Here is a 16,522-nt window from a genome sequence, read left to right as displayed (position 1 = left end):
AAAGACACAGTTTTAATTCAACCAAGGTAAGTCTACACATTGGGTTAACAGGATTGAGAAAGCAGGCAACACTGCTGCATGTAAAGCTTAAAAAATAGGTAGGCCCATCAACTATATCATCCTATGCAACAATATACAACTAACTAAAGCGGTTACATAAATAACTGATTACATTACCATGAGTTCCCAGATTAAACCATACAAGTTTTGATTGACAAGGAATAAAGGACTGGACAAAAATATATACAAGGTTTCTTTCGAGGGGAATTCAATACCCAGTATCCGTACTAAGACGATGCATTTTAAATTGAACGATAACATCTGCCATCGCAAAGTTTAAAAATGATCTACATTCTAAAAAATTTAAATGAAAGGATACCTTTTTAGCAAGGACATTTAATTCATCTTTTGTCAAAAGAGCTATGAATGGTCCAATATCCAGTGTTGTTTCAGCTGTCCAGTTCCTTGGGGAGCTGAGAAAATGTTTAGGAAAACTATATTAAAAAAAAAAAAATCAATAATTTCTGCAACATCACATCTGCCTAATGCTAGTGTTGAAACACCACATATTTATACCCTATCCTCTCAGAAAGATCAAGGTCTCTGTGCTAAACTGCTATTTTAGATTTGTTAACATCAGGCCATATTTTTCTTTAACTCCCTGATTTATGGTCCATCTGTAAAGCCAGAGAGAGCTTTCAAATACCCTCTTAGTGCATCCCTCTATTTCAGCATCTATAACAGCTCATTGCCATCATATCTACAAAATAACAAGACTGCCCCATTTTAAACTTCTCTTGTCTTTTTCATGAAAGGGACAACTATTATAATCAGTTAGGAGCTTCAACAAAAATAGATTCCATTCCTGCTGTAAAATGCTATATCCAAAGCCTAATTTTGGAGATACTTGTAACTTTGCTCTCATGCTTAAATATTTGCAGAATAAAGGTCAAAGGCCTGGTTTAACCAGTCACGTATTCATGTTCCCCAACAGGTGGCCTGTTGCTTAGTTACCAGCCCACCTGGGGTGGCTGCTACATCTTGGAGTGTAATCAATTCTTCTCCCCTTCCATCAAGCTCCATGCAGGCTTCTGCATGATCACAGTAGCAAAGTCCTATTGGATTTCCAGGATTTTCCCTATTATCATGATGTCTGAGGTAGACGAACATGTTACTAAATGCAGTACAATTTAGCTCCACAGGATGTGATTTGTTACCTTGTATCTGTGTTAAGCTGTGTCAAGTGCATGTACAGTATATGAAAAATACAGTTTAAAAGCTAAAACACAGTTTTCAGTAGAGCTGCTGTTATCCAACTTCTTGGTGTGAAGAGAAAGTTGATTTTTAACCCTTTCTTTAATGTATTCAGTTCTGAGCACTTGGTTACCAGATAAATGCTGACAATTTGGAGGCAATTCAAACAGAGCAACAAATGATGAGCAGCTTTTAGTGACTGGCTGTGGAGAGACAGTACTACAGCTTAGCTTAGGATAAGTAGGGGGTAGTAGTTTTGAACTGAGTATCTCAAATGTAAGAGTTTCCCCAAAAGGAACAAAAGAGAGGGAAATTGTGCATTCTTCTAATCTGGGGAGCTGAGATCATTTTCTTTGTATAAGTGATACATGAGTAAGGCTCTGATAGGGCTTTTATCCCGACAGTTGTGAATTAACTCCAGAGGGTTGTATGTTTAATTGTTTCTCTAGGTAAGTGGATTGCATATGCCAGAGGCTCCCCCTAACCTCCACAAGCTTCCTGTATGTTACCCTTCCCTGCCTCTATTTTAGGGACTCACTGAAAATGCCCCACGCTCCTCATGCCAGAAGATCTGTGTGCCCTTCAATCTCTGCCACTAATAAAAGAGTTATTAGTCTTTCTCCCAGAGCTGTCAGTCAGGATGTCAGGATGTTTAACTCTATTGAGAGCATGGGCAGTGATAAATTAGGCTTATCACATTACATGCAAACAGAGAAATGCCATCAAGATGAATGTGGGCCTTACAGGCTCAGCCAATTACAGAGGTTGATTTGATTTGTTTTTACTGCAGTTCTGTCTGGACAAAGCAAATGGTTAGTATTTGTATGGATTAACCCCAACCAAAGCATTACTGTACATCTAAGATCTTACCCATACAGCTCAATAAGTCTGGATTTGATTTCTGTCTTCTGCTCATGGCTGAGCTGGTGGCAGAATTTGAACTGGTGAAGGGCTGCTGCCATTGCCTGCAGGGCCATTCCACCACGTATAGCTGCTGGAGGTAAGTGGCAGATGAGATTGCCAAGCACATCAACATCATACTCATCATCAATGGAGCCATTCTGAAACAAAGAGGGTCCGTGCTAATGTGTTTGCCTCATTGGCAAAGCTAGTATCAGTACTATACACTTCATGGAAATTTGGTAAAGTTAAATGTGGGGTTATTGCGTCTTTAAATGCAAATTTGTACATTAAACAGTAAAGCAACAAGTACAGCTGTTACTAGAGCAAAATCCTTCCCACCTTTACATATCTACCCAACTTGCAAACAAGCAGCTACTATCTGCTGAGATCATGGAGCGTAGATTTATTGAACAGATGTTGCATTGGAGGGTCTGCAGTCTCTGCAGAGTCTTTTTCTGCTTGCCAGTGCACTAGGCTGTATGGTGCTCAGTAGCAGTGGATGAGAGGAAAGAGCATCTGTAGCTACGTGGATCAACCAATCAATTCTCCCTGTGTAGCAGGGATTCAACATCAGCAGGGACCATTACAGTCTCAAGGTTTACAGCAGCAAAAACAGAACAGCACTAGTAAAAGTGACCACTAAGGCAGTTTTCCTAGTCGCTGGGGATAACCTCTTTTCTGGCATGGAGTAGTACCCATGGAAGTAATGTATAGTTAAGCAACAAGTGGGAGGTTGAGTGGGAAGATCTTGGCTTAATGCCCACTTTATGGAAATGGGAGACTCCTCCCTAGCTTGCTCCTGTAGCCATATGGCTGAGGGCAATCAAAACTCGGGGCACCTGAACCCTAAGACTCTGGGCCTGCATGTAGGATGCCTGCTAAATGAATTGGAAACATCTGAAGCCACAGGTGGGGGTGGACGATGTTTGCCGGTAGTATGGCCACTTATGGTTCTTGACTGACTCACTGATTTGGAATTGATTTGGCTGATTTGACTTGAAACATGAAAAATTTTCATAAAACAAACAGACAAACAAAAAACCAACTCTGCAGCCTGAGGGAAAATATCTTCCACTTCCCTGCTCTGTGGAGCTCCCTGTGCCAGGTACAGCTGCTCAGGATCAGCAAAGGCTGGGAGAACAGGATACAGTTTTAGGACAAACATGTCAAGTCTGGGCTCTGGTCACCAACTCTCTATGTGTGGCAGTGACTTCTCAGGAGAGTGCTTTGAGCCACAAAAGGAAGTGAATAAGGTTTTAAAGAAATGTTTACTGTTTAGAGTGCAAACAATAAAACTTAATGGGGGACACAGAGAACATATGCAAGAAGTGGAGATGAGAGACCAATATCTTTGTAATACAGCACTACAACACAAACAAGGGGACTGTAAGGAAATGAGTGGCAAATACAGGCTTTATTGTGCTTGAAATGAGAACAAAGGAATGTTGTGTGCTGAGCTAGATGGCTTTCCTTCAGAAAACAACCAAAGCAATAATCCCTGCGAGCCATTCCAAAAACAACTCTGCATGACCAGAAGTTACAGAAACGTTTGGCCCTTTGCAGCTGTCCAACCTTTGTCCTGAATAAACTGGCAGGCTGCTAAGCCAGAAAATGTGCTGGGACTTGTATGCACCAGCACACACGTTTACATCTGGTGGGAGCAGAGCTGAAGAGATATGTAAATATAAATATATTTAAATCTGTCTACCTAACACTAACTGTCTTTAGGAACACAGCCCCTCAGTCTCTGCCTATGCTTTTCTGGTCCAGAATTTCATGGATACTTTACAGTATCTTGTGTTGGAGCTTCGAGTGGAGCCCTAAATTTTGGTGCCACTGGAATTTCAACCAAAGAATTTAGCTTATTCCTTAAATGTTATTGCCTACAAATTTTTTTTTTTTTTAAAGGCAGTGGACCCAATTCCACGATCCTTACTCAAGTAAGTCAGGAAGACCCCAACTAGCCAATAAAAAACTCCCTGTCCCTGTTTAGATATACTGATGCAACAGCTGCTGATAAACCATGTCAAAATATCTTAGGCTTGCACCTGGGGCTGACAAAACAGTATTCTTATTAATATTTGTAAGTGGTGTTGCATGTAGAAGCCCCATCATTGATCAGGGTGCCAATATCCTAGATATTGCACAAATACAACAAAAAGATGGGTCCTACCCCAAACAGCTTATACTCCCAAGTAAAAGAAAGAGACAACAGGGGGGGGATGTAGAGAAACAGATGCGAGGGGACAAGGAAGCACTGAATCTGTTACAAACAGTGTACAGAAACCTTGATAGATCACAGAATCATAGGACCAGAAGTGACTTGGAAGATCATAGAGCCCAGTCCCCTGCCATAGGCAAGAGGTTACTGAGCTCAAACTAGCTCAACGAGGTGCTTGCTTATCCAGGCTTGTCTTGAACACCTCCAGGGGTGGTGACCGCACCACCTCTGCCAGGAGTGTGTTCCAGGTTCTAGTTACTCTTACGGAGAAGTTCTTCCTTATATCCTTATATATATATAAGTTCTAATCTAAATCTTCCCCCTGTTAGTTTCTGCCCGTTGGTCCTTGTCCTTCCAAGGGGTGCCCTCCTGAAGAGTTGCTCCTCCAGATCTTGGTGCTTCCCCCTGACATACTTGTATGTGGCTATAGGTCACCTCTCAGCTTCCTCTTACTCAGGCTGAACAAGCCTAGTTCTTGGAGTCTCTCCTCCTAGGGCCTATCCAGGATCATGCGGGTGGCCCTTCTCTGCACCCTCTCGAGCTTATCCGCATTCTTCTTGAAGTGCAGTGCCCAAAACTGGGCACAGTACTCCAGCTGCAGCCTCACCGACACTGAATAGAGAGGGAGGAGCACCTCTCTGGATATATTAGCAACACATCGGCTGATGCCTGCCAGAGTTCTATTTGCCCTGCTGGCAGCTTCATCGCACTGTTGGCTCCTACTCATTTTCTGATCACTTGTCACCTCCGGGTCTCGTTCAGATGTTGCGCCAGCCAGCGGGCTACTGCCTATCCTATAGTTATGGTGAACGATCTGTCTACCCAGATGAAGGGCCTGGCACTTGTCCCTATTGAACCTCATCTGATTCTGATCTGCCCATAGAACTAGTCTGTCTAGGTCGTCCTGGATCCTTGCCCTATCCTCTTGTGTGCTTGCGTTTCCCCACAGTTCGGTATTATTGGCAAACTTAATCACAGAGCATTCCACCCCCTTGTCCAAATCATTAATAAATATGTTAAAAGCAGGGGTCCAAGCACCAATCCCTGTGGGACACCACTGGAGACATCCAGGATGAAGCCATCCCTGGGACTGGCCTCTAAGCCAGTTATCCATCCATATCACCATAGACTGGTCCAGGCCTGTGCAGTTTAACTGAGAGAATTTCATGGAAGACGGAGTCAAAAGCCTTACTGAAATCAAAGCAGATGATGTCTACCTCATGTCCCTTGTCCAGCTGGTTAGTTACCTGGTTGTAAAAGGACACCAGGTTTGTTAAGCATGATCTACCCTCCACAAAGCTGTGATGGTTGTTTCTTAACACCCTGTCAGTTACAAGTTTGTGACTGATGGCCTCCTTAATAACTCTCTCAAAAGTTTTTCCTCAGACCGAAGTCAGACTGACTGGTCTATAGTTTGCAGGGTCATCCCTCCTCCCTTTCTTAAAGATAGGTACAATGTTGGCCCTCTTCCAGTTGTCTGGGACCACTCCCGAGTTCCATGACTTTTCAAATATCTTTGCCAAAGGCCTTGCTATGAGTTCAGTCAGTTCTTTTACAACTCTTGGATGTAGGTCGTCTGACCAAGCACACACGAAAAAGTCCAGTTGTTCTAAAAGGACCCTCACCTGGTCGGGGCTGATTTCATGTAGTCTTTTGACCTCCCCATATTCCCTGGGCCTCCAGGTACACAGCTCCTGTTAGCTTTCTGGAATACCCATGTGAAGTAACCATTTAGGAGCTCAACTTTTTCATGGGGATCTACTGTGGGCTGCCCCTCCATATTTAGCAGGGAACCCACAGTCGAACTCGATTTTTTCTTGCTCCCTATGTATCTGTAGAAGGACTTTGTGTTGTCCTTAATTTTGGATGCTAGCTTGATTTCTATGCTGTCTTGGCTTTTTGTATCTCATACCTGCACACCCTGGTTATATTAGTGAACTGTTCTCTGGTTGCTGATCCTTTTTTCCATTGCTTGTATGTGTCCTTTTGCTTTTTCAAGAGTTTTCTAATAACTCTGTTGAGCCAAGCAGGTCTCTTGGCTCCTTCCCTGCTTTTTTATATCATGGGAATAGCCTCTTTTTGAGCAGAGAGGATTGCTCCCTTGAGGAGGTACCATCGCTCCTGAACTCCCAAATCCTCCAGTTGCTGGTCACAGATGGCCTTTCTAACTAGTCTCCTGAGTTTGTTAAAGTTTGTCCTTCTGAAATCTAGGACCTCTGTTCTGCTAACTGAAATCCTAGCCTTCTGGTAAATGGTGAACTCAATCAGTTTGTGGTCACTGTCACCCAGAGTACCACCAATCCTAAGATTGCCTACCATGTCCTCCCCTTTGGTAAACACTAAGTCCAGAGTGGCTTCACCCTGGTCGGTCTTTCGACAACCTGTGACAGGAACAGGTCATCAAAAGTTGCCAAGAAATTGGCTGACCTGCTGGACCCGGCTGAATGGTCCCCCCAACAGATGTCAGGGTAGTTGAAGTCACCCGTGACAATCAGGTTTTTGGTGCTGGCTGCCTCTGCCAGGTCCCTGGAGAATGCCTGATCGCTCTCCTCTTCTTGGGAGAGAGGCCTGTAGTAGACTCCCACCATCATGTCTCTCTCTCCTGAACCCCCCTGTATCTTGACTCAGAGGGTCTCGAGGGATGTCTCCCTGCTATCAAACCTAACCTGCAGGGAGGGGTACCGCTCTTTCACATAGAGGGCCACGCCTCCTCTCTTCTCCCCAATGCAATCCTTCCTGTAGAGCCTATAGCTGTCGATATCCATTACCCAATCATACACGTCATCCCACCAGGTCTCCGTCAACTCGACAAGGTCAAAATCTTTGTCTATCAGAAGGAGAGCCAGTTCCTCCAGTTTGTTGCCCATGCTTCTGGCATTTTCATAAAGGCACCCGAGTTCCCCTCTGGTCACCTCAGGTTTTCTGTTACTATGCAAGTGTCTCAGGATGTTGGTGCTCATCTGGGTGTCCACTACTTCAATGCCCTCTCTCAGGGCATCATGGAAAGAGGATTCATGTACAGTATTGGCTTCGTATACAACAATGGAGCCTCCCCCCTCACCCCCAGTCGTGTCTAGTTTAAAGCCCTCCTCAGCAAGTCGCCAATTCTCATGGAGAAGAGCTTTCTCCCTCTGCCTGTGAGGTAAATACCATCCCTTGCATGTAGCCCACTGCTTTTGAATGGTCTACCTAGGTTGAGGAATCCATAGCCTATGCAGTGACACCATCTCCGAAGCCTTCAGTTGGCCTCCTTGATGCACTCCTCCCTTCATCGGCCTCGGCCCTTGACTGGGAGGATTGAGAAAACCACTTGTGCCCCTAGGTCCTTGAGCCTCGCCCTCATGGTCTTGTACTCACCCATGATTCTCTCAGGGCTGTTTCTTGCCCTATCATTGGTGCCCACATGGACAAGAAGTATGGGGTAGTGGTCCATAGGGTGGACCAGCCTAGGGATCCTTTCTGTGACATCTTGGATCCTGGCTCCTGGAAGGCAGCAGACCTCTCCCGCAAGGGGGTCCGGACAACAAATGGGTCCTTCTGTGCCTCGTAGCAAGAAGTCTCCCACAACAATTACCCTTCATTGTTTCCTTGGTGGGGGGTGGCTGTTCCTGTCCGGTTTGCAGAGCAGCGGACACGGAAGCCCCTCGATGTCGATGATGCAAAGGCTGCATAGCTGTTGTGATGCGAGGGCTGCATAGCTGCATGTTCTATTGGTGGAACTACTGACCCACCTCGTGACTTCGGGCCTGATGTGACCAACTTCCACCCACCATTGATAGGGGCATCTCGCTCAAGCTTGTTCTTTTGCTCGGTTTCCATGGCGTCCTTCTCTGGGTGCAGGGCCCCGCAGTACGCATCTATCTCTGCCTCATGTTCCCCGATGACTCGCAGCCTGTTCACCTCCTCCTGGAACTCCCTCACTAGGCCCTTCAGAGCCTTCACCAGGGAGCACATGCCACAAGTGGAGGTGCCAGTGGCCGTACTCCCAGTCTCCATCAAACATGCCAGGCAGACCTTGCAGCCTGGAGTCAAGGGCTCTGTCTGCGTGGAAGCTGGGACCATTGACTCTGTCTGGGTAAAGACCTCTGCGTCACCAAGGGTGGGTGCTCCAGCCAGACCTGGAAGCCTAGGGGTATGGCATGTACCCACCACCATGTCTGTGGGGCGGACCTCAGTCACACAGCCTCCTAGGTGCTTGTTTAAGTTGAAGACCAGGTGGTGTGATTACCAGGGATCTGGGTTTTCTGCTTCCCATGGAAAAACGTACAAAACCACGGATTCCCAGTTTTTAAATCGGAGAAAACGTGGATTTCTCTTTTTAGCAGAGAAATCCGTGGATTCTCCGCTTTTGCAAAAAGCTCTTGCAGGCTGGCGCAGCTCCAGACTGCAAGAGCCGATTTACAAAAAGGATGGGAAACCCCCAGGCCTGGCTGGAGGGGGAGGGAGAGGGGGAGAGGGGGCCTGAGCCTCTGAGGCAGCCAAGGCCAGGCTCAGGCTCAGGCTCACACTCGCCCTTTGCCCCTGGAGCATGGAGCTAAGTGGGGCTTGGGGCAGGGCTGGGGAAGGTGGTTGGGGACTGAGGGCGTGAGGGGTACTGCTGGCCCCAGGTGGCACATCATAGCTGGGAGCAGGGCCAGAAGGTGAGGGCAGGGGTGCCCCTCTGCAGGGGGCTTTGCAGGCAAGTGATATGGGGGCAGTGTGGTGGTGCCCACCATGTGCAGGCTGCACACATGCCCCCCGGCCGCCTGTCCAGGGGAGGGGGAGAGGGAGGCTGGCATGTGGCCGGAGCACAGCTCCATGGCCTGCTCTGCAGCCACAGCGAGGGATGTGGGGGGCGGCTTGGACTAGCACACAGCAGCCGCTGCCACTTACTTGGAGGGCCATGATGGCAGTGATGGCCGCTGCCTCCACAACCTCCCGCTGCCACCGCGGAGCCGTGCCCGGAGCTGTGCAGCTGGCTGCTGGGTGGCAGCGTGGTGGGGCAGCATGCAGCCATCCCCACCACCATGACACACTGTGCCGCTGCCACCGGCTGCACAACTCCAGGCATGGCTCTGCAGTGGCAGCGGGAGGTTGTGGAGGCAGTGGCCATCACTGCCATCATGGCCCTCCAAGTAAGTGGCAGCGGCTGCTGTGTGCTAGTCCAAGCCGCCCCCCACATCCCTCGCTGTGGCTGCAGAGCAGGCCATGGAGCTGTGCTCCGGCCACATGCCAGCCTCCCTCTCCCCCTCCCCTGGACAGGCGGCCGGGGGGCATGTGTGCAGCCTGCACATGGTGGGCACCACCACACTGCCCCCATATCACTTGCCTGCAAAGCCCCCTGCAGAGGGGCACCCCTACCCTCACCCCCCGGCCCTGCTCCCAGCTGCCATGTGCCATCTGGGGCCGGCAGCATCTCCCACTCCCTCAGCCCCCAACAATCTTCCCCAGCCCTGCCCCACAGTCCCCAAGCCCCACTTACCTCTAGGATCCAGGGGCAAAGGGCATGTCTCCACGGTGGCAGCACTTGCCCACAAAGCCCCCCCACCCCGCATGCAGCTGCCACCACCACACACTGCCGTGGAGCCGTGCAACCAGTTGTGGGGCATGCCGCTGTATGCAAGCCCCCCATTTCACCCCCCAGCCGGGTGGCACATATGTGGCCCACTCACGGTGGTTGCCACCGCACTGCTGCTGCTGTGCCCTGGTTTTGTAGATAAGTGGCGCATTCAGGTGGCCGTGGGATGGTAGCGCAGGGCAAAGTGTCAGTCGTGGTGGCGGCCTCCATGTGCGAGCCTCCTGTCAGGCTGGCCGGCATGTGCGTGGCCCACAGAGTGGCACCCCTGCCCTCACCCCCCAGCCCTGCTCCTGCGAGTGGGCACAGGGCACACTCCCACTTCTTGATCTACCCCCCAGCACCTTCCCTTTCCCCCACCCTGCCCCGTCCCTTCCCCCTATATACATTTTACTTGCTGGGGTGGGTGGCAGTGTCTGTGGGTATGGTCTGGGGGACTGTTTGTGGGGCATCAGGAGGGCTGTTGAGACTGGGGGGGTGGGGAGGGAGGGCACCAGCAGCACTGGGAGGGGCTGTGGAGGGCCTTTAATTTTTATCATGGATTTTGGGTTTTTAACCGGAGAATTTGCCATTTTTAATCAGAGAAAACCAGGATCCCTGGTGATTACTCACACGTGGACCCCACCAGCTGCTGTTGTTGCTGCTTAGCAGACAGACTCAAGTGACTGTCTGCTGTGGGATCCCCTACCCTTTCGGGCTCCTGAATGGCTGGGGACTTCCCTGGGTCCTAAGATAACTTAGGATAAAATTTGTTTCTCCAACATGGTCATAACATACATTTTCTGTCCACTTAGCATCTAACACTGTGTGATTTTTCTGAAAATTCTCACCACTGTTCTGGTACAGTAATGGAAGCTCTTGCAGAGCTTCAGTTTTCACCACTGTGCTGTCTAACTTTAAGGCAGAGTTAGAGAGAACTTAATCTACACTAGTTTTACCACCACTGCAACCACTGTGAGCATTGGACTTCCTGTAAAGTACAGATAAGGCCACAGAAAAGAATAAGCCATGTTATAACATGGTTTGAATACTCCATGTTTCCCAGTCATATCTTAATGTTAACTCAGTGGACAGGGGTTATTAAATCAAACACAAATTGATAAATCATAACATATATTTGAAGTGACTGTATTATAGCAAAAGCTACAGACTTGACAAAGCTGTAATGCAAAACTTCCAAAGCAATGTTAAACCAGCACTTATTTTAGCTGGATGAAACAGAAGTCATTCCAAATTAGCATTCCCCTTCTATCCCGTGTTTACTGCATGAAGAAAAAGATCTGCTTACCAAACACTCCTGTACTTTTTGTAGGACTGCATTCTTTTTGTGGGAGTCTAGAATTAGAAGATCCAGTTCAGTCTTCCCCAGACTTATCAGGAAAGGTACACACAAAGAGTCTGAAACTGATTCCAAATACTGAGCTCTGGAGAAAGAATTAAAGTGCTTCTGAGTTTGTAAAGATGGACCTCAGCTGTCCATAATACCACAAGTCAAGTCTATGGTGATAGATTCTTCTCTGAGTTTAGCCCAAAGGGGATTGGAAGGATGTAATGTTTTAAGTGCTCCATGTACCTTTAAAATGCTCTAGAAAATGAGCGTACAGATGATACACAATACTGAAGCACCACAAATTGTCTTATATCATATAAAAATTATCTTGGATGAAAAAGGAACAACACTCTGAAGTGCTTCACTGTGACATGCTAAGAGAGGACAGAAAGCATAGCCAGGTAGGTGAAGACATTCTGCTGTGAGCTGGTGAGTGGAATCAGTACCTCATGGTGCCTCTCCAAGAGAGATGAGGGCAAGAAGACAGTATGTGTCTACAGTATTTTCCACTCCTGATGGTTAGACGAGACCTCCTGAGGTGAAACTGAACAGTCCTACTATGAATGGAAGCAGCAAGCAAAAGCCTAGGGGTCAAATACCCACAAGACACTGCTGCTGTTGTCCTAACCCTAGGTTGGGGATCCAGCTCTGTCCCTACTACTAGGTCACCAATGCTATCAGCTCCAACCCTAGCCCTCCTGGCTTCAACCTTAACCCTAGATGGGGTTGAAGGGATGGGAGGTGGCTATTGGCCAGGCCTCCAAACCTATTCCAGGTCTTTCTATAAGCCACAACTTTAGGCCAAGGTTGGAGAACCCTAGCAGACACAAACCTAACCTAAGAACAGATAGCCCTACGGAGCAGGGGACATGAATTTCAGCTAGCATTAGTCACCTACTTATAAAAACTATCATTTGCTTGAGTCATCAACTCCCCTATTAGTACGTAGTTAAATTAAAGCAAAAACAGATGAAAAAACCCTGAATATATTGCTTGTATGTAACAAGAGTGACTTACGGAAGAACTGATAAGAGGAAGGGGGGGATAGATGTGTTGGAGTCCATCCAAAATTTCCATGCCAAACAATTAACCTAAAAAAAAGAAATATTTACAAATTAGACACTTGTGAATTCTGAGGAAAAATGCACATACGTTTTATCTATTACATCAAATGAATCAACATATGTAGATTTGTGTGTACTATCTTTGTAGATTGTTTTCATGTACATAGCTCCTACAAAAATGTTTGAAGTTGTCTCTTCCTAGGTACCAGAGATGAAAAGTCTCATGTTGGGAAGCATGCAAGTGTTTGTATTACACAACAGATTATTCTTGAGTTAGCTGCAGTTCAAGAATGAGCTGTAGAAAGTTTTCTGCAATTCACTCTTGAACAACAAATGTTATACAGAAAGATACACACATAAAGCTTGAATTTTATTCATGAATTCATCTGGCTCTGATTTACCTACTTTACATAATCTGATATACCACTGGTATATAATCTAATTTATCAGTGGTATATCAGATTATATACTGGGGTTACCAAATTTCCTAATCCTTTTAGCCACAAACCTACATCTCACCGGGATGAGAACCACAAGATACAATACTTGAGATGCATGTGCCCCAGAGTCAACTATCAGCAGATAGTGCCCCAACTTCTCTTTTATCAGAAGCCATATTTAAACTGTCCAGAAGTTGTGTGTGGCTTCTGAACTGTGGTATGCAAGAAAGTTAAACACATATAATATTAACCTGTGTTAAACACGTACTATAATATTTCCAGTTTTACCTGATATGGAGAAAGCAACTCAAGATGCTTTTCAAAGAGCCTGAAGTGATTTAAAAAAGAGTCTGTGCTCATCCTCTCAATCTGTTGGCAGGTTACTCCTTTCACCAACTGCCCTGTACTGATAGAAAAAAAAACCAACAAATCTGGATCCTTGGATTAGGAAAAACTCTCACTAGGAGGGTAATAAAACACTGGAACAAGTTACCCAGACAGGTTGTTGAATGCCCATGCTTGGAGGTTTTTAAGACCCAGCTAGACAAAGCCTTAGCTGGGATGATCTAGCTGGGGATGGCCTTGTTTTGAGCAGGGGGTTGGACTAGATGGCCTCCTGAGGTCCCTTCAAACCTTCATTTTCTCCGATTCTATGATCTCAAGAACACGTTAGCATATCTAACAGGGAATCTTCAACTCTTCTCATTCCACAGCTCAGCTTTCCAGAAAGAACCTCCTCTGGATACCTCTTCATCCCCCCTCCTTCCTTGTGCCATTCTTTGAGAATCCTTTAGGCAGCAGAAAGCAGAGTTGAGCCTACATTTGCAATATTTTGCTTATGAACTCTGAACTACCCAAAGCTTTTTGGGATGTTCTGATCTAGGCACTGGATTTAGAGGCCCCTAAAGTGAAGTGCTTGGGGCCTCAGGGGATGAAAGGTATCATTCTCTTAAGATTCTACATTTATATAACAGAGGATATTTTACTTCGCTGTCAGAATGATGGCAAACAAGGCGTAAACCATGTTTCACTGGCAATGTAGAGTAGACTAATATCCATACCTTAAAAGGTCAGCAGGAGCTGTTTTCTTAGACAATAATTCATACAGATACAAGGCCTGAAATTAAAAACACATGAAAGTGGCTCTTGGGTAATAAGTTTGATAGCTAAAGGAACTGCTGAATGTTTCTGGCACATTCATCTTTTTTATGAACATTAAATGCACTGATGACATCCAACTCATTGCACTCTAGAACACTTATTGGCAGGGGTAAATTTTATTAGTGACTTCAGGAATGGTGTACTGTGTAGATGGTAGACTTTGTTACATCTGGAATCATGACTAGTCAGATGCTACATATTTGACATTTGTGTATAGGAGGGAGAAGAAATGCGTGACGGAATCATGATGATTTTTGTGCTTAGCCCACTCAAGTGGAGAGTTCTTAAAGCAAAACGACTAGACTAAGTGTTTCATTGCGTCTCTGAAGAAATCCCCACTGGGTACCACTGGAACTACTCATTACCTGGCTCCTCCTCAATTCTTTTTCTTTCATCACTGAAGAGTTAAAACCTGTTTCTTTCCATAAAGCCGAAAGAGATACTTCTTTAAAAAAAGCTCCTTGTATATCTGTGACTGATGAAGGAAAATCTCTAGGTGCAATCATCTAATAAAAAGGCAAAGTAATTATAGTTCTCAGAGTTTATACCTGAACAAGATGATTTTTTCATTACAGTGTTGCATTATCTTAAGAAGTTTCAAGGAAAGACACATTTCATTATTCAAAGATTATGAATAATCAAATTAAAGTGAGTTAACAGGAACAGTTAGGAGGGGACAGGGACTGTGTCTCCCTGCTATTAACCCATAGTAAGAGAACAGTAAATCAGGGAAACATAGCTGTTTCGTCTAGGGATAAGCTGCTCTGATCTCTCACTCACCAGTTCAGAGCAGACAAATGGGCAAACCGAGACTCACTGAGCATCTGCTGTTCTGCAGTGAGATCCTGACTCCTGTTAACTCATTTTAATTTGATTGTTGATTCATACTCCAAAATTAAATCATGTTATAGTGTGATAGAAGGATGAGTTTATAACCTTTGAAACTTAACTGATGCTTAAGAGAAAATAGAATAGGAATAATGTTGTTACATCAGTTCAGAATATAGCCCAAATCCACGTATGAGTGCCAGTTTACATCTTTTTGTGCATGTGTGGTCCTTCCTTGCACATTAGGGCTGGTGAGGATTGGGTCTGAACACACAAGAGATCATAGTTACCTTACTAAGGATGCCATGTTGTTGAGCAGGTGATAAATCAGATGCATACTGAGATAAAGTGCCTCTAATCACCTGAGAGAGTTCCTTTGGGTTCATGCTGTAGAATGACTGGGTGCTAATTCCAGTCACCAAAGCACCCATTTGACTAATGTTATGGAATGATAAAACCTACATGGAGAGCAGAACAAACAAAATGGGAAGTTTTCTTATCCACAAACTGTAAAAATCCCTAATGTAAAATGACTTTTAATGCTAGACATGAAATACATTTCTTGTTTAAGATGCAGTTTTCAACTTCCTACTCTTTGCAATGTGTAACCTGCAGTAATAATTCTCAAAGTGCAATGTACACGGAAGAGTGAGCAGAACAAGGCACTGAAAATGTGCCTCCATGCTGCATCAGGTTATATTTTAGGGGTTATATTTTTTTTAACTTAATTTAAACAACATTTTCTGACCATCTCAGTCACAGCATTACCAAAACATTTGCCTGTGAATGAACTAGAAAGCAAAACATTTTGTGGCTCCTAACCTGTTTCAAATCAGCAGCTGTGGTTGAGCAATGGCTGTTGCGCTTTGGTTGCTTTCATCAAATATGATTGACATCAGAGAAATCCTAAACATACCTTTTCATGAGTGAGGTATTTGCTGGATAAAACCATAATTTGGTCTTTAGCCCATCCAGAGACTTGGTTTAATGTTGAAATAGCATTATGCACAGCTGCAGGTGACAAGGATTCCAGCTGACCTGAAGTCAGCCCAACCACTGCATCTGACAGAGATCCAAGGGTATCATTCAAAGTCTGGTTTTGCATGGCAATGTCCAGCAGTTGAGCTTTGAGCTAAAACAAGAAAAGGTAGAAGCAGAGCAGGGAAATTTGCCAAGATCCTGTTTCCACCATGCTCAGAGGCATTTTGGAATAGGCATCAGCATTAGAAGCATGCTCTCAACAAGAACCCATTTTGCAGAAGGATTGTAGTAGAACCACATTTTGTATAAGAATATGCGAAATGAGAAAACAGGCTAAAAAAAAAAAAAAAAAGATCTGGGAAAAGCATCAATGAGCGTCTATCCTCTGCATTACACAATCAAGTACTTGTTCTTGCATTTCCTAGAGGTGAGTGACATTTCACTTTGGATTGTAAAGAAACAATCTCCTGCCTCTTTCCAGGATCAGATTATCCATGAGAGTTTATGGGAGAATAAACAGCATACACACCTTGTGAACCTCAGCCTGGAAGCCTCTCAGGTGATTGCATTTGATCATCTGGTGAAGTAGAACCCGAGCCACAGTGGCTTCCATCTCTCCCATATCATCATAAAAGCAAACCAACAAGCCTAACCTGTATGAAAGACCAGCCAGATATGTGAGGTAATGCCTGGGGCAGTGAAATATAGCATGAACATCTCTCCTGTGCTCAAACTTTCCCAATCACATCTGCTTGTCACCAATATCTTTAATTGTAATCTTTAAAA

General features: G+C 45.4%; 1 protein-coding gene across 4 annotated transcripts in view; it reads right to left on the bottom strand.

Annotated features, from left to right (window-relative positions):
- OTOA (otoancorin) overlaps nucleotides 1-16,522 on the bottom strand; it is a 66,216-nt gene that overhangs the window by 28,566 nt on the left and 21,128 nt on the right. For all 4 annotated transcript variants that reach the window (XM_059716212.1, XM_059716210.1, XM_059716211.1 and 1 more), the window contains 10 exons: nucleotides 16,266-16,389; nucleotides 15,672-15,887; nucleotides 15,046-15,213; nucleotides 14,293-14,433; nucleotides 13,828-13,883; nucleotides 13,055-13,172; nucleotides 12,280-12,353; nucleotides 11,221-11,356; nucleotides 2,125-2,315; nucleotides 380-473 (listed from right to left, as the gene is read on the bottom strand). In XM_059716212.1, coding sequence (XP_059572195.1) covers nucleotides 380-473; nucleotides 2,125-2,315; nucleotides 11,221-11,356; nucleotides 12,280-12,353; nucleotides 13,055-13,172; nucleotides 13,828-13,883; nucleotides 14,293-14,433; nucleotides 15,046-15,213; nucleotides 15,672-15,887; nucleotides 16,266-16,389 — 1,318 coding nt within the window. The remainder of the gene's footprint in view (nucleotides 1-379; nucleotides 474-2,124; nucleotides 2,316-11,220; nucleotides 11,357-12,279; nucleotides 12,354-13,054; nucleotides 13,173-13,827; nucleotides 13,884-14,292; nucleotides 14,434-15,045; nucleotides 15,214-15,671; nucleotides 15,888-16,265; nucleotides 16,390-16,522) is intronic.

This window comes from Alligator mississippiensis, chromosome 13, assembly GCF_030867095.1.
Source record: "Alligator mississippiensis isolate rAllMis1 chromosome 13, rAllMis1, whole genome shotgun sequence".
Taxonomy (NCBI): domain Eukaryota; kingdom Metazoa; phylum Chordata; order Crocodylia; family Alligatoridae; genus Alligator; species Alligator mississippiensis.
This window is presented reverse-complemented; position numbering and strand designations above follow the sequence as displayed.